Raw genomic sequence first — 18,240 nt, 5'->3', positions numbered from 1 at the left:
CTTAGAGGAATTCATGCTGGTACCCCATCTTTTGGATGGTAAGTTTCAGAGTGGGGACTTATACCATGACAGCAGCTATGCTATTATTGTGAGGGATGGTAGCTCGAAGGAAATACTTTCAAAAGGCGAGCCTGGGAGCAGAAATTCTGAACTTTGCTAGATACAAAAAAAATCATGGACTGAACAGTGACACTGGATATATGGCTTATTACAACAATCTATAACCCAGTAACAACCCCTCAGAAAACCTAGATTTCCATCCTCCCCACCTTCCTTTCCTCTGTATGTCTGCAGGGTTGTTAACTGGCCACTTCACCTTGAATGGTGCCTTCAAATATGTGTTAACTACTTATGCTTAACGATCTGTTCCATCTTGTATTTAGCTGTGACATTATGAGGCCAGGACTACACTACAGACCTATATCAGTGTAACTATCTTGTTCAGGGGTGTGAAACTTCCATATCTACCTAATCCTTATGTATACAGCACTATGTCAACAGGAGCGCATCTCTCACCAACATAGCTGCTGCCTTTTGGGGAGATGGATTGACTGTGCTGATGGGAGAGGGTCTTCTGTTGGCATAGTAGCATCTTTACTCAAGCACTACAGCAGCGCCGCTGCGACATTGTAGTGCTAAACGTTAAGACAAGCCCTAAGTTTCCCAGACCTGAAGAAGAACTTTGCATAAGCTGTCTCTCACCAATAGTCCAATAAAACCTATCGCCTTACCACCTTGTCTCTTTGTAGAAGTTTAATACATCAAAAGATGAAGTTGGTTGCAAATATAGAGCAGGCTGTTTGTTGATCGGCTATGTGTTTGAGTTTGTTTTAACAGTAAGGATGTTAATGAGGCCATGATCTTGTCTTTTTTTTTTTAGCGTAGATCACCATGTTAAGTAGGAAATGTCTTAGCATAAAATATCTCTCTGTAAAATTCTAACAATTACGAAAGTAATCAAAGAAACATCCCATTTAACAATTTAACACATTTAACAATACAAAATGAGAGGAAAATAAAGACCTAGCAACATGTAAATAAAATGAAGGATAAAATTGTTGAGGGAATGTTGGATTTTCAATATGGGTACAATTCTTCTGTCTTGGGGACCTTTGTTAGCTCCTGAATAGTTGCAGACCTCTGAACTTCAGTAACACTCAGGTTTCACCACATTCTTTAGTATCAAATTTATATTACATTTTTTTTCTAGGTTTGGATAACTTTAATTTTCATGCATTTCTGTAATTGTTAACTCTGGGTAGAACCGGAAGTGTAGAAATACAGTGAGAGGCTATTGCTGGCTTTCCTGGCACGACCAGAAGCAGGAGTATGGGAAAGTGTGTGAGAAGTTCAATCTACCTGAGATTTCCAGCCCAATTTTGCAAAGTCAAGAAATTCGTGTTGGTCAGGTAAGACCCAGAAAGTATGTGGTCATTTTGAATATTTGTCCAAACATTTTGATTATCACATTTATAGACTAAGATCAGAAAGGACTATTATGAACATATAGTCTGATCTCCTGCATAAGTGAGGCCACAGGTTTTCAGGCCTTACATTAAGCCCATAACTTCTGTTTGAGCTATAGCATATTGTTCTGGGAATTTGATGAAACCACATTGAAACTGGTGTGCAAAACATCCACCGTTCAGTCAGGATCAATGTAATTAAGCTCCTTAATAAAATAGATAGCTGAAAGAATAGGAGCCACCACCAAAACATAGGCACATGCAAGGTCAGTTAGGAATCTGAGCTATCTGGGCAGAAGATATCAGGGATAGCCGTGTTAGTCTGGATCTGTAAAAGCAGCAAAGAATCCTGTGACGCCTTATAGACTAACAGACGTATTGGAGCATGCGCTTTCGTGGGCCATCAGGGTAATCTGCTGGTGGGCCAAGATACATTTTGTTTACATTGACCATCCACAGACACAGCCTCCTGCAGCTCCCAGTGGCTATGGTTCACCATTCCCAGCCAGTGGGAGGTGCAGTAAGCGTGCCTGCAGATGGTCAATGTAAACAAAATGTCTCAAGGCCCACCAGCGGATTACCCTGATGGGCCGTGTACCAAAGGCTGCTGATCAAGTTACTTCTTAACCTCCTCTTGGGTAAACTTAATAGACTGAGCATCTTTTGTTTTTCTCTGGAAGACCAGTGTCCAGACCTCAAATCACTCCTGTAGCAATTCTGAATCTTTTCCAGTGTCTTTTTTTTCAAGTGTGAGCACCAGAACCAGTGGCAGCATTTAGGGGAGACTGTCTCCCCACGAGGTTTTTGCACTCGCTCAAAGTTCCATAGATTTAGAAGCTAGTGGATGTTGGGGAGCTCTGTCTGACCACTTTTAAGCAGTGTTCCCATACTACGTCAATGTGGCTGTTGCCAGAGCAGTCTGGAGCATTGCTCTAGCTGCATGGTTTCAGTGCCATGGCCAGGACAAATTGATATTGCAGACTGGCACATGGGGTGGAGCTCAGAGGAGTCTGCCAAAAATTTGATCCTGGTAGCACTGGCACATGCACTGTGTGGGTAAGAGAGAGGGAAGATTCACCAGTCAAGGGAGACCTGGGATCCTTGGCTGAGGGGAAGAATGAGTGGGGACTGGAACAGGGTCCCTTATGTGGCCTGGGTTGGCTCAGAATTTGTCCTTCCTCCCCCCAAGAAATATTTTAATTGGCACCACTGATGAGAACCAGGCATAGTATACTGATGCTGTATACAGAGATACTACCACCTCCCTAATCTTTCTTGATCCTCCCTAGCTTATACGTCCAAAGATCATGTTAGAGCTTTAGCCACAGCACTGCACAGAGAGCTCATGTTTGGCTGGTTGTCCTCCATGACTCCTACCTCATTTCCAGTCACTGATTTCTGAAATAGTGTCCCCATCTGTCAGTGTGACCTACATTTTTTTTGTTCCTATTGTGGTAGCTCTGAAAGGTCCCTGGTATAACTGGGCCCCCCATTATGCACTGTAGGAATAGCATAATTACTCCTAGGGGGATTCTGTGCATCAGCAGACGCGCAGAATTAATCTGTCTTGCATAATTTTGTATTTTCTCCACATAGGAAAGTGCTGCAATTCTGCCTTTTGCCCAGCAGAGACCGCTGTGGTGCCAGAACAGCCAGCAGCATTCATGCCCGCTGTTCTAGCACCACAGCGGCCTCTTGTGGGACAAGGCGGAACTGCAGCACTTACCTGGGCAAATGTACTTTATGCGGGAAAATACAAAATTCCCTGCCCACTGGAGCCAGGTTAGAACAGAGTGGGGCGCACAAGGCTGCTGGGGAGTCAGACTAGGGTTCAGAATAGCTAGTGAGGGGGACAGACTGGAGCATGGGTCAGGAGTTAGTGGGGTGACACTACTGAGCCTGGGGATGGGGGGCTGCAGAGGCCCATGGGGATGAGGGGTGTGGGGACGAGGTAGATGTGCATGACTGAATGGGAGGCTTGGGGTCAGCCAGGGTCTGCATGGGGGAGGCTTCCAAACACCCTAACAATCCCCCTCTTCCCCCCCAAAAAAGAAAAACTTCCCACCCACACTCAACACCCTCCAGGTTCACTCTTAGGCTCCTTCTCTTTCCCTCAGCTCTTCTGTTACCCCTGACTCTCCCAACCCTTTGCACTACTTCTGACAGGTGCAGGAAATACAGATCTGTATTGTAATTTAAATGAATTACACAAAGTTCTATATTAATATGCCTCGTAAGGAATCTATTTGTCAAAAAAAAATACCAGAATCTTTTTTTTTGTCTGTATTATTACAGGCATACTTGCTGACAGATATTTTGAAATAAATTACAAAAATTGTAACTGGTATGATTATATTGTGTTATTTTGACAAATAAAATATGCAGAATTTTGCAGAATTTTCAAATATTGTGTGCAGAATTTTAAATTTTTGGTGCAGAATTCCCCCAGAAGTACATAATATAGTGGACAGATATGCATTGCAACACTTTTTTTCAATGGGGACTGCAGTATTGTATGTCATTTCTTTCACTCAAGTGAAAAGCATGTGCACTCACTGGCTTTTCATCTTTACACTGATCACCGTGTAAGCTGCAGCTGACAAGCCAACATGACACATACGTTTCACTGTATTAAGAAGCGTGCCATGAAATTCTCTCACCTGTTCCCCAAGCTTCCTTTCTGTAGAATTCTCCCAATGTGGTATTCTGAAACATTTTTAAAAGGTGACTGATTTTTTATCTGTCGCAAACAGAAAAGCAACACTGAGTGGATTAGCGTAATACATTTGTGGGCTTTATGCAGGGAGTGTCAAAAATCCAAATCTGTCTATGAATACTGGATATTGTCTTTGGCATGGTGGAAAGATAGCGAAACTCAAAGCCAGACAGCTCCCCCTTGATTATCATGTTCTAGAAGGATTAGGCCTATTTGATAGCACCCTCCTCTTGTTGGGCTAAACTGTGTCTTGCTAGGTCTGTTCACCCTCTCTGAGGTTAATTTGACTGAACTTTTCCAAGGAATCCAGGGAAGCTATTTCTCAGCTGAGGTAGTTTCCTTAATTGAGCCGCCTTAATAAAACATAATCAAACTCTTGCAGATTCTTACTTCCAAGTCTGTGCATGCATAGCAGTCCTTTCCCCCCCAAATTAACCTCTCACACCAGTAATTCCACTAACCGGATTTCTTGACTCTTTCCTAAGAGCCTCAGTAATACAGGTCTCTCACCAATTTCCCTTTTTGACCATTTGGCATTTCTGAAGCAGTTCCTCTCAGCAATAACTCCAGTAGTGGGTCATCAGGGAACCACTTCTGGCCTCTCAGCTTCCTCCAGGATGTTGCAGTTCCTCTCTTCCCCGCTAAACCCCTTCTGGCCTCTTTATATGAGGGTCAGCTAATTAAATTCCAATTCTTTCTTAGGTGCAGCAAGCCGGGCTAATGGGACAGTCAGGCCAGCTCTGGGCCACTGACCCAAAGAACGGTATCCTTTATTCCTTTACAAGTATTAGAGACAGAAAAGATTTAGTGGATCTTGTACTTCAGGGGTTTTCAACCTTTTTTTCATTTGCAGACCCCTAAAAAATTTCGAATGGAGGTGCAGACCCCTTTGGAAATCTTAGACATAGTCTGCAGACCCCCAGGGGTCTGTGGACCACAGATTGAAAACCACTGTTCTAGTTCAACTCACTGTCAATACAAGGAAACGTATCTGAGGGGGTTCAAGTTATTCCTGCCAAAATCAATGAGACCTTAAACTTACTAAAGTGACTGCAGATAAACCAATTTTATATGGTAACAGCAATAAATAAAAAGGCAAACAATTAGCTGTAAGCGTGGGAATGTCTGAATGAGAGAGAGAGAGAGCGGTGTGTGCACTTTTAGGCTCTAGTTAAATACATGAGCATGTGCTTAAGTGCTATGCTGAATCAAAGCTGTAGATTTATGTGAAAAATGCAGAGAACATCCATAAATGAAGGTTCAGTTTTTAGAGGATGACAGATTACTGGCAGTGTGTAGAGGCTGCTGTCAGCTGTTCCAGTGATTAACTTGCTACATCTTTACAGATCCACAGTGCAGGTATGATCATTGAAATTGACCCCATAAACATAGGGTTAGAAGGGACCGCAAAGGTCATCTAGTCTAACCCCAGTGATTTTTCGCCCCTTCTGTTGTAATGTACCTATATTATACTCTCCTCTTATTTTTAAATGTTGGCAGAGACTGAGATGTTTATATTAATATGTATAAATAATTTATTGGACAATAACATATGCAAATGAATTAGATATGCTTCTCTATATAAAGACATTAATGACATTTTTTTTTTTTTGCAATTTACTATACTAACTGTCCATTCCATTAAAATCTAGATATTGTGATGAGGGGCAGGGGAGAGTTCAGAAAGAATGTAATACAGTGGTCTCACTAATCGTACTGTGTAATATTTGGTCTCTATACAGAGTAGTCAATGTAACTCAAATCATTATCATGGGATATAATACAGTCATATGCAGTAACAGTTCATATACTATCAATACTAATGATTTTTTAAAAATATAGCTTTAAAATATATATTTCAAATGGGTACATAATCTTAAGTTAAAAAATGAAACAAAAAAACTCCTACAAAATCTTTGCACAACGTAGTAAAAGAATATTCCATCTTTAACTTCTGGTGGCACACTCAAGTTAGACTGTTTAATTCATGTCATCACCAGGACCACTGGATGGAATTATTTCTAGGTATTATATTGTTCATCTGGTGTTTTTAATATAATTTTGGTTTTAAAAGCATGATTACTTTCAGCAGTTAAATATAGTAATGGAACACTGTCAAAGCTGGTGGCCAGTAGGTATTCTTTTTTAAACCTATGCTACTGTGGTATATCCATTTCCCCCGCTGTGGCTGTCTGCTCTGTATTTGATTAGCTCTTATACTTAAGTGAAGAGAATCAATGATGTGAGTACTTGCAGAGAAAAGATGTAACATGTTTTGGCTTTTTTGTTACAAGGCTGCAACCAGAGCATTGTTTCAGAATAGTTGTGCCCCCAAATTCCAAGTGAAATCAACTGGAGTTTTCAGTATGGAAGAATTGGAGGACTTCCTTTTTGCCTCCTTTTTCTCTATATAGGAGACATTTTAAAATGATAATAAATTGGTCACAATCTGAGGATTAAGTTTTTTTTGTTTTTTTTTTTCACTTCTAAGGTAGATGATCTTTTTAGCCTTCCAGCTTTGGCTGTGACTGTTCATGAATCTTTGGAAAAGTAAATGTAAACTTAAAAAGGTTCTTATATATTTTGCTTTTACATTCCAATTTGATTTGATAAAGTTCTAAACTTCAAGATCAAACTGACCTACAAGAAAATATGCCAGGAACAATTTACACTTCTTCTCCTAAATATATTAACAATGAAATACAAAATAAATTTTAAAATACAGAAAAGCTAAGATACCTGGGTTATATTTATCACATGAATATGTGCCAAACAAAACTTGGTCTTTTGCTAACGTTATCTTACTATATTTGTAATACATGGTAAGCAAAGATCCTATTTCTGTAACAAGTACATTCTGACAATATATATTTTATGGAATAAATATACAGTATATTAAGTTATTGATTTCAGAATAATAGCTATAATGGATACAAGCAATACCTATATTTAAAAATACGTTCTAAGATTCTCTAGCCTTGCTACTAATAAAATTAAAGTAGATCTAAAACTGCCTCACTCTATTGATGCATAATAAAATATATGGAAACATCAAGAGTAAAAAGCCAATTGCTTCTACAACTGAATATTTTATAAATATAGTAACTTGCTATTTTCAGGGAAAAAATTAAAATTATTATAAACTGGAAGTCAGATTAAAACAACTCTACAATATATAGTAGAAAGAGGTTATGGAGTGTGATGTGAGAGTTTTTGTTTTATGTTTGTGGCAACATTTTGAACAGATGCAGTTTGGTTGATGAACTACAAGTTGTTCATTTCTGGAAATAACTGCAGAGAAAGACTTCACCTTCACTAGCAGCCGATCTTTGCATCCTTAGATATAACCTTCACTGACCTCAGTGAACCAATAGGCCAGAGTTTTGTTAGAATAAGGAGTGCAAGATTGGACCTTACAATGATTTATTCAGAAACCCCAAACTTCTCTACATTTCATAGTGTTTACTTAACATACTGCTCATTAGGAATAAAGTTATAGAAATCTTGTATATGAGACTGCACTGTACTGAAAAGCCTTATAAAGAAGGTACCAGGTGTGTTGTGGTTTTTACTAAATTATTCTTACACCACTTATTCATAACTTCTTGATAAGTTCAGTTATTGTGTTCCCTCTGTTTCCTTGTAACTGTAGGTTGGAATATTGAAGCACAGCTCCAATTGCTTGGTTCCTGAATTCTTGATCTGGATTTTATTCTTGAGAATAACCTAGAATTAAACAAACAAGAACACTTCTCAGAGCTAACAAAAAGAATTGAGGGATTGGGTCACTCATATTTTCCTTCCTTCCTTCCTTTCTCCCCAACTAAGAATAACTTTAACAAGCACTATAGTACATTTAAAGATTTCATTGGGGTGAGATTGTCTAAATTTTATTTGAAACCTTTGTGAGATTTTGCATTTTAATAGTTCCTGCAACAGTCCAGTTTAAGGTAGAAAAACACAATTTATTACACAAAACTTAACCATTTACATCTGTAACATTAAGAGTGGAAAACAGGAATTTTGACTAAGACTCGCAGAATAAGGGACCACCAAGCAAAATTCTGATCTCACATGCAAAACCTCAGCAAAAGACTCTTGTCTAGGGGACCAAAGCAGGATACTAGCCTACAACTTGGAAGAGCTGGGTTCAAGTCCCTGCTTCACTAGAGACTTCCTGGATGACATTGGACAAATCACTTAGCCTCTCAGTTCTCCATCTGGAAAATGGGAGTGATCAGGAAGTGCCATCTCACAGGGGTGTTGTGAAGATACATTAAAGATTGTAAGGCACTCAGATGCTATAGTAATTTTGGCCATATAAGTACCCATGCGGTGAATGGAATATTCCCTACCACAGTGGAGGTAGGATGTGCAACTAAGCACTTTTCCAACACATTATGCAATGGAACCACAGTGGCTCTGGTGCATTTTGGGCTTTTTGTAGTTGTGAAAGGGCTGGGAAAAATTCCCCTCATATGTGTAGATACTCTGCAGCATAGTAGTAAGGGACTGTTATGTTAAGCCTAAAGCTGGTAGCAAAAAATTCGTAATTTTTACAATAACTCTATTTTTTGGTTGATGGGAGTAAAATACAGTATGAGAGGGTGTGCAGAAAAAATACTAAGTTACTGCTCGGACTCTTCCTTGTATTGCATGCTAGACTTGTATGCCAGGTATTGATTTCTAGATTCAGACTTGGAAAAATAGCTCCACATTCTGATGTGGCAAATCCCCTACTTGCAAAGTGCATTTTTCTTCGGGTAGGGCACACTGAAGTCTACCAAGCAATAAGCACTCTCTGCTCCCATTGCGGTTGGTGCTCATAGCTGGTAAAAGATGCTCAACCCTTCACAGGTTCGAGCCAAAAGCATGACCATTGAATAATCTCACCTACGACATATGATTTTGCTGTGCATTCTGCTGCTGTTGCTGCTGCTGAATTAGCAGTTGCTGCTGTTGCCGGCGTCGTGCTGTCCTCAGTTTTTCAAAACGAGCCTCCATCTCTTCCAACACTTTGGGAGTGTAGCGCACGACCAACTTGACACTATCTTTAGCAGCCTTCAGGAGCTCCACTGCTTTTTCATGGTGCTCTCCTTCCACACTCTGCAAGCAAGGAGAACACAGAGTTCTAAAGATGCTGGTTTTATCCAGAGTGCTGTCCTCTTCTCGTACTTGCTGTCACAGAAAGGATATCAGTGGTTTAAGCTGTTTCCCTATTTTAGACTTTTCAAATGGTCATTGGGGGAGAAATGTAAATGTAAATAAGATTTATGCAGGGTTGATTGATTATCTCTTTTTGCATTTTAAATATGATGCCTGAATCATTTTTAGGTTTCATCTGAAATGTGAAAATGAGCATAATTTCTGATTCATACAAAAACTGGGGGTGGGGAGAGTTTTGCAGATATATAAACCAAAATAATGCAAAACCAACTGAATTTAAGAAAAGCTTGTCAAACCTTTTCTGTGGCTACCAGATAAGAAAGTGGAATACAGGAAGTGTGAAAGCTTAACATGGGTGAGAAGCGAGCAGGTTGGGTGTGGGAATGGCTCACTAGCCTTTCATTTCTAAGGCACTGATACTGCATGGAGCTCACTGCAATATGTAAGCACCTGCTTAACTTCAAATATGTGAGCAAGCCCACTAACTTAAGAGACTACTTGTGTTTAGAAGTTAATGGGACTGCTCACATGCATTATCACATCCTTTGCTTAACAGGAGTTAGTATCACAAGTGCAGACCCCTTTTAGTAGTGACTGTTCAGTAGGGTGACCAGATAGCAAGTATGAAAAATCAGGACAGAGTGTGGGAGGTAATAGGTGCTTATATAAGAAAAAACCCCAAATATTGGGACTAGCCCTATAAAATTGGGACATCTGGTCACCCTACTGTTTGGTAGCCTATGCGAAATGAGCTGGTGCTCTCCATCCAGTTAGTAGCAGACAGGCATATGTGCTGCAATGTCCACTTAACTGCATCTTCAAGAGCAAACCAGGAGGCCAAGGGGTGAGTGATGAACTAGGACCTTAGTTTCCATAATCTACACATGAACATGTACATAATCCTCCTCATGCAAGTAGACACCTTGAACTCTAAGTCTTGCTCATGTGAGTGCAGAGCAATGCGTATATTTAAGTGTTTGCAAGATCATAAACTAGCTTATCACACCCAAGAGGTCAGATCATCCCGCCTCACAGGGTTTCAGAGCCCAGGCTCCAGCCCCAGCCTGAACAGCTGACCTGGGCTCTGACACTAGGTGCTTCAGGCTTTTTATCAGTGTAGACATATCCGTGTACTAAGCCACATTTATGCTGGACTTAACTGTGTCCGAAAACAGAATTTGAATTTAGTTTTAAAAATACCGCAGTTCTAGCTAAACTCTGCAGTACCAGACTGACTTTGAGTGTGGTGGTGTATGTGTATTGATACTGAAAAAAATAAAAAGGTGTGTGGTCGTGGTAGAGTGGGGGTGGCACAAGTGTAGGTGAGACAAGTTCATGGTTTGTGAAATCCAAACATTTAAAATATATCATGCACGTGAAAGAGAAATGGTTTTCTGACTTTTTATGATGTATGAAGGTAGCTTTTTTGTTACTATTCTGTCTGGATTTTTACCCTGGTTTCCTGGAAGACCATAAGGGTAAGTGGAGAACTCTGATATGTACGATTTGAAACCTAACTGAGAAAAGTTGCAGGCTTTTTGTTTGTTTTTTGTAATTCAGACGATTTAAAACTATTGTTTTTGTTAACACCCATTTAACTCAAATACACAATAGACAATTCAGAAGAGAGCTCTTTTGCTAAAGATTGAAGACCTTCTTCAATTAAAAGCCAAGAAACCACATCTCTGGATTCTTCGGAAAAAAACAGGGGAGATGAGACAACATTACTGACATTTCTAAGCTTAAAAATAAGTATAAATTTTGTTGAAGTTTTTTCTATATACAATTACACACAAAAGGAGATTAACCCAATGTCCATCTCCTGACCCACCTACCATTGAAGTCAACTTTAAAAAGCAGCTTCCAGTGTCTCATTTCCCACTAGCTTCCTTGGAATGTAGGCTTGAGCACAGTAAATCCTCTTTATTGACTGCTTCTCAATACGTAGTATCTATTCTTTTTCAATTTCCTATAATTCCCTATCCCTCTTTCCCCAAACGCCCTCTTCCTTCTCTTTCTTTCAGTCCTGAATTCTAGATTTCCAGTCCTCACAAGAAGTCATATTCAGTCCTTGGAACAAGTGATTGATGATGTCTATTTGGGAGAGAAAGCAAGGTCTTCTGTCAATGAGGTTTGACATAGTCTCTAAAAAGTGGTACTTTATTTGTGGTAGAGTACAGAGGAAAAGAAAGGAACGAGAGAGAAAACATACATACTGAAGGATCTCAGAGCCCCGATTAAGGGCAAAATTCTCTTGTCAGATCAGTACATACCCTTTTTCTCAAAAATGGCTTGCATTAAGAGATATCTGCTGTGAAATGAAACATACTCCCAAATGTGCTTAATTTCTGATTTGTATGTTTACTTTGTTTTTAAATAGTAGGTCTTCAAAAGGAGAGGTGATTTCTCTGAAAGACGTTTTTCATTTTTCCCCATTAAATTGCTTGACTGGAGTGCATTTCAGGGGTACAAATTGTTCCACACATTAGGTGGAATGGTGGAATTCTATAATGATAGATGATTGTCATATACATTCCAACAAACAAAAGTGTCTCAGTGCAAAAACCCTACAACCAAGATCTTCATGTGGGTTGTAGACCATTTTTAAATGAATGTTGTTTTTTTCATAAAAGAAAAGAAATCAAAGCTTTGCCATACAATATATTGAGGCAATTGTGTATCAAGCTGTTTAAAAGGAAACTATGCCCATATGCCACAAATCTCCAAAGAGAAGAAGCAGCACTGATACAAGTCTAATATTGCAAGACTACATTGGCATCATTTTAGGAACGTCAGAAATTAGAAAAAAAATTTGCTTATTTTTGTCACTTCTAATAAATTGTGAATACTGTGCGTAACAGATCAGAACAAATATGAATTACTTCTGCTGTGGCACACTGAGATAGAACTATCAAGGCAGAAGATGCCAAAAGCAGGGACATTACATGACTTGACTTCAGTGAAATGTGTAATACAACCAATACTGTTTGTCCTCTAACCTCTTGCTGGCAGGAAACATAACTTGATATAGGGTCCAGCATAGGAGTTACATCAACAACGTATTTGGAAAATACTGTCCCAAGCAAGGAATAAACTTTTAGATTAACTGATGGGACATAAGTATTTCAGAAATGTGAACATGCTTCAGAAAACATTATATTTATATTCAAAGTTGGGGAGATGGTAATTATCAATTCAGGTGCTAAAATGATGAGGTAGGCTCAGGGGTAAAAGTAACTTTAAATGACTTACCGGTATGCAGGGCAGCCGGGAGCCACGGGTCCTTTAAATTGTGAGTTAAAAGGGCCCTGGGGCAGCTGCCCCTTTTGCCCCCCTCCTGCCATCAGTGGCCTGCCAGTACAGACAGCACTTTCTTGCCGGTACACTGTACTGGACCGTACCAGCTTCCTTTCACCTCTGTAGGCCATTCTGTATTTGGCAGCCTGAGTGACACGGAACCTTCAGCTAACTAACAAACTAGCTTCAGATGCATGACCATATGGTTTCTGAAGCACAGATTTTCTAAATCTCTTCCAAAACCCTCCCACTGTAAGATCTTAAAATAGTATTAAAGTTACATGACAGAGTACACTTTTTTAATTGTTGTGATTATGATAATATAAATCTGCTGAACATCCAGAGCTAAATGAAAGTAATTTGCAAAAAATAGAATTCCACTATAAATACTTGAAAAATTATTAGGTGAGAATGTGTCTAATGCACAAAACGATCAGAGCTCAAATGGAAAACAATATATGAATAGGGTATTTTAAAATTTACTTGAAAGATAATTTTTGCATGTACAAACTAAAAATTTGCTTAGGTGTTTTGTGGTTTGATTTTTCAAAAGCTATCTATTTATTAAACTCATGGTGTACTGAATTCTATCAGAGGAGAATGTACCCAGTGCTTACTGTGCTAGCTATATAATAAATCACTAATATGTGACATGGTCACATTGATCACTGTAAAGTGACTTTTGTTCTTGAAACTAACACCATGCAGCTCTGCATCCTTCAGCACGTCACTTTCTTCCTAACGAATTATGGTCAATATGAATCGGCATCAGCACTGGGCACCCATAGCAATTAACACTGTCTATATTTACTGAGCAGCATATTTTTACTTCACTGCTGTTATTTATAATAGGCAGTAAGCACATGTCAAGTAGCATATCTGAACTTGCATGTAATTATTTAAGTATAAAACATGTATTTTGTTTTTAAAGGGGATGGATTATTACAGATGGTGCAGTAAACAATTGCAATTGTGCCTGCGTAATGGACTGAACTTCTCAAACCACTTACAAAACTTGACTGCAATCTAGTTAGTAATTAAGGGTTTCATCCTGCTCCCAGTCCCGTCAATGGGAAAACTCCGATTGACTTGAAAGATGCAGAATAAAGAATGAAGCTCTCAAACAAAACAAGGAAGGTGAAACTACAAAAGACAAAGTAAACGATTATGCTACTAAGTATGGAACTTGCTCCCATCAGAGACCTGAGTTCAGGTATTATCAACCAAAGCTAAGTTAAAGGTGAGTTCGGTTGCATCCAACACCATTACTGTACTTGGTTTTAATGCATCTGTGCCTGCTGTCACTCTTAAATTCATAAGAGTTTGGCCAGAAGGGACCACTAGATCATCTAGTCTGACCTCCTGTATACCATGGGCAATTAAATATCACTCAGTGACCCCTGTGCCAAGCCCAATAACCTGTGTTTAACTAAACCATAACGTGTTTGTATGCCCAGTGTTATCTGAGGGACTGCTCATCAACATACCCTTTAATAAAGAACACCATATGCCAGTGCTGCTTGCTGAATAAAAGGCTGTGATACTATTTAATACCCAACTTGGCTTCCTCCCTCTTTGTTTAACAACCTAAGAACAGCAAAGAGAGGATATTCAGAATACACTTTTAACTTTTTTTTTTTTTATCTTGCAGCATTGGCAGGTTCTATCAAGCACAATAAAAGTAAAAGACCTACTGTAGAGATAACAATAGGTAAAGGAATTGCAGATATACAGGAAAGCACTGTCATTACTATACCCAGGCGCATATAATTATAGTCAAAAATCCCCTACTCAATTGCAGACAAGGAAAAGGAATCTGATTACTGGGCAAGCAGGCAAAGTGAGAGTTGTATTCCTATTTGAGGAGTGTAAGTACAGACATTGGATGAGAATCAGTTTTTGTATACTTATGCTGTATCCCCTGCAATATAGACTAACGGTGCCAGATATGGACAGCTACCTCTGTGTCCTGGCTGAGCCATCTGCAGGGCTTATTGCATACAATGCCCTTTACTAGGGAAAAGAATACATTTCTCCCCTGCACACTGATAAATATTTCTTTTAAAGTTCTGGTGAGACAATTTAAGCAACATCAACCAGTCATACTAGGATAAGTAATACAGGTTCTGAACACTCAGCCCTAGTTTTATGTTGATAATTATAAAGTTGGATAACCACCAACATATGAGCATAAGCAAGCTGCTGATATTTCATTTTCATCTCCACTGCTGATCCGTTATACGGCACCTGCTGTATATTATTGCTTTATCTCAGATGCAGGTGACCTGTTCACAGTGAACAGTAGGTTAGCAAAACTTAGCTTTTTTGCTTCTGTTCTCAAGTTGTCTGTGAAAAGATCACTACTTCTATATTATTTTATTGTTTTGAAATTATTCTAGAAATGTTTTGTGTGGGTATAATCAGCCGCTGGATGGCTTGTGAATCGTTAGCAACAGGTATTGTTTCAAGTTTTCAAGATTTATAATTCAAAATAGAAGGTTTTTTTCATTAGACATGGATCACAGATATGCTTGTTTCACCCATCCAGATGAGCATAACTCTTAGATTCAGGTTTCTGATGTGCATACTTGAAATGGTGAATTTGACATTTGTTTTCTGCAATATTAGCTTAATATTTGTTCCAGTGCAAATTCCTGCAAGTAAACTTCTGTAGGCAGTTCACAAAGAGATGAGAATATAGTCAAAGCAAATCATTTTTAAAACTTGATGGTTCACCTATTTTTACAGTATTTGTCCAGCTGTAATTTAAAAAAAAAATCTTTCCAATTAAGTCTGTTGGTCAATTAGAATACTACATTTCCTTTTACCTGTATTTTTCTCTTCATTGGTTGGCAGTGATGCTAAATATCAATGAGATTATTTGATTTACCTCCAACCAGCGAAGTTCAAGTAACTTATTTGGTTAAATATTATACTGGAACTTGTGAAGTTGATTGATCTCTGTATTAGCTTTTCTTTTATTTATGGAATCATATTTTTTCCCTCTAGTGCATAGGGATGGTTGGCAAAATTTTCACAATTTTCAAAAATTTCCCATTTTGCCTGGGGACAAAACTGAGACCTTTAGACATTTTTATACCCAAAAACATGGAGAGAGACAGACACACACTCACCTGGGATGTGGAAGATCAGGATTCAAGTTTCTGTTCCAAATGAGACAGAGCCAGGACTTGAACATGGGTTTCCCACATCCCATGTGATGTCATACCCCCAAGGCTATTGGCTAGTCTCTTGTTTGCTGTTCTTTTTAACTAGAAATTCCCATCCTTGACTTGAGAAACCTTCCTGACAAAAGTTTCATCACAACAACTATGTTCCTACAAAAAGGTTCAGTTTCAATGAATCGTCATTTTCCGATTGAAAAACATTTAATCAAGAAAATTCCCAAACCAGTTCTAGTTGAGGATGCTTTACTATTCTTTACAGTATTGCCATGAACAGAAAATTAAGCTGAACATTCTTATATTTCAAGCTTATGATGAATCATTTTGGGGTGTGATCCTATTTCCCTTCATATGGAGGTGATGGTCAATGGGAGATTTGGATGGAAGTTTTGGGTGCACAAGGAATATAGGATTACAGTCTTTTGTATAGTGTTCTCAGGCAGAAGCATGCTATTGTAGTGTGCCGTACTATTTTAATATTTTACAAAATCTACTTACTGACATTTCACCTCTTCCTCATGGATTTTAATGGGGCTGTGCAAAGGGCAAGGAAGTAACAGAATACTTGGCTTTATGCCACGACTTCATGCTTTATGATGATTGACTCCTATTTTGAGGACAAAGATTATAACACAAAGAAAATACACTAATATTTACAAGGCAATTGTAAGAAGAAGAAATAGTGTAATCCTAACTTATCATTAAGTCTTCAGACTGTAGAAAATTCTTTTAAAAGGGATAAATTCTGCCCAGGGACTCAGTGTTGTCACTTTGAAAAACTGCAGTGGAATAATTTTATTCATGTCCTGCTATACCACACATAGGAGAGGTGCAAAAAATATGTGATAAGTTATGGGGAGATCTGAGGGCAGAACTGGCCCCAAAGACACTCAGGCCTGATTTTTCTCTTCTCTATTCCAGTTCCCCTGTTTGGAGTCCAGAGTGAAACTACTGCAAATCAGTCAGTCTGAAGGTGACTGAAAAGGACAGTAACTATGTAAAATGACACCTTTTTACTTTACACATCTGCTCCCTGTATGAATTTACCAGGGTGAATTTGATTTAAATAAAATTCATTAGTCAGGAAGACTACATTTAATCATGGATTTCTACATAAAAGTGCATTCTTGTTGGTTGTTATAACCTTAATATACATTAATATATAATATAATATTCTTCACAACTCAGAGATTAGATGTAGGTTTCATTTTTAGAAGGTACACACTATACATTTTTAAAGTGCTTTATTTTGAAAACTTTTCAGATTAGTTTTACAGCTACATCAAAAAATGAATGCTTGTTTGGTTATTTCATTTACCAAAGGTAATTGAAGCAGATATTTATGAAGTCATTGGGAGTGAACTATCTTCAATTCAACAGGTTAATCATTAATATTTGGAGGATTTCTTGCCATGCTGTATTAGGAGAACATCACCAGACAGACATTTAAATTGTTTTATTTAACTAACACAACAATGTTATGTATTCTGGACTTTTTCTTCAACAGCAAACATATAATATTTTAACAAAACAAGCATATGAACTTTTGAATTTATTTAAACATTCAAGTTTTTTTAAAATCAGGTTTGTTTATAACTAAAATTTTAAATGAAATATTTAAAAAAATTAAATTGATTATGTCAGCTAGGTCAACATGAGAAACTTAAAATATTGGCTTCTGCAGCTAACTCAGTCATCTTCACCTTCATTTTCCTGTTTGTTCATAATCTGGAACAGAAAAACAAGCTTTCCTGCTTTTTCAGGTCCCAAACGATTTCTCAATTTGGAATGAATTAGTCCAAAGGAAGAAAATATTCTTTCTACACTGGCAGAAGAAGTTACTGCTGTTAAAAGTGAGATTTATCTCTTCAACAGCTCTGAATCCAAGGGCTTAAGTGACGACCACCAGTTCACTGCTGTGACTTTCTTTAAAACGTCATCAGCAAACATATTGCTTGAATGGTTCACCCTTACCTCTGAAGTTTATTATATTTGGCATTATGGAGGGAGGATTGCTGGATATCCATGTCATAGCCAACTCCTCTTCTTCAGCCATTAAGGTTTGACCCTGGTACCGAGAACAGAGAATATTTGCAAGAAAATGAGCTGGACATAGTGCTTGTCCCATTTGTTTTTTTAATGCTTGTAATTTAACTGTGTCTTTGCATAGTTCTCTTTTTAAGGTCTCACTCAGTTCCTTCAAAATTTCAACAGTGTCAGCAATAAAACAGCTATTTCCCTGCATTTTGTTCAAGGCTACAGAAATAGGCTTCACGGTACTCAACATGTGTTCAACATTTCTCTTAAGCCCAGTGCTGAGAACTTTGGCTGTGACAGTGCCATCTATTCTTTCACGATCTTGCTCACAAGCTATCATGAGATTAGGCCAGTTCTTGATATAGTGCTTAAA

The 18,240-nt window shown here is 38.4% G+C and overlaps 1 protein-coding gene and 1 long non-coding RNA gene across 3 annotated transcripts in view; one reads left to right on the top strand and one right to left on the bottom strand.

The window, feature by feature from the left end:
* LOC115644383 overlaps positions 1-16,944 on the top strand; it is a 45,518-nt gene extending 28,574 nt beyond the window's left edge. The window contains exons 2-4 of one of the 2 annotated variants that reach the window (XR_003998486.1): positions 11,373-11,479; positions 13,577-13,885; positions 16,752-16,944. This is a non-coding gene — a long non-coding RNA (uncharacterized LOC115644383). Of the gene's footprint in view, positions 1-10,055; positions 11,480-13,576; positions 13,886-16,751 lie in introns of those variants that run through there. The other variant, XR_003998485.1, reaches the window with a different exon arrangement.
* LIN7A (lin-7 homolog A, crumbs cell polarity complex component) overlaps positions 6,654-18,240 on the bottom strand; it is a 63,148-nt gene continuing 51,561 nt past the window's right edge. The window contains exons 5-6 of the mRNA XM_030548634.1: positions 9,080-9,288; positions 6,654-7,908 (exon numbers count right to left, since the gene is read on the bottom strand). Of these exons, the coding sequence (XP_030404494.1) occupies positions 7,797-7,908; positions 9,080-9,288 (321 nt within the window). The 3' untranslated portion in view covers positions 6,654-7,796. The remainder of the gene's footprint in view (positions 7,909-9,079; positions 9,289-18,240) is intronic.

Source organism: Gopherus evgoodei, chromosome 1 (assembly GCF_007399415.2).
Source record: "Gopherus evgoodei ecotype Sinaloan lineage chromosome 1, rGopEvg1_v1.p, whole genome shotgun sequence".
NCBI lineage: Eukaryota > Metazoa > Chordata > Testudines > Testudinidae > Gopherus > Gopherus evgoodei.
The sequence above is the reverse complement of the archived record's forward strand: the minus strand, read 5'-3'. Positions and strand labels throughout refer to the sequence as shown.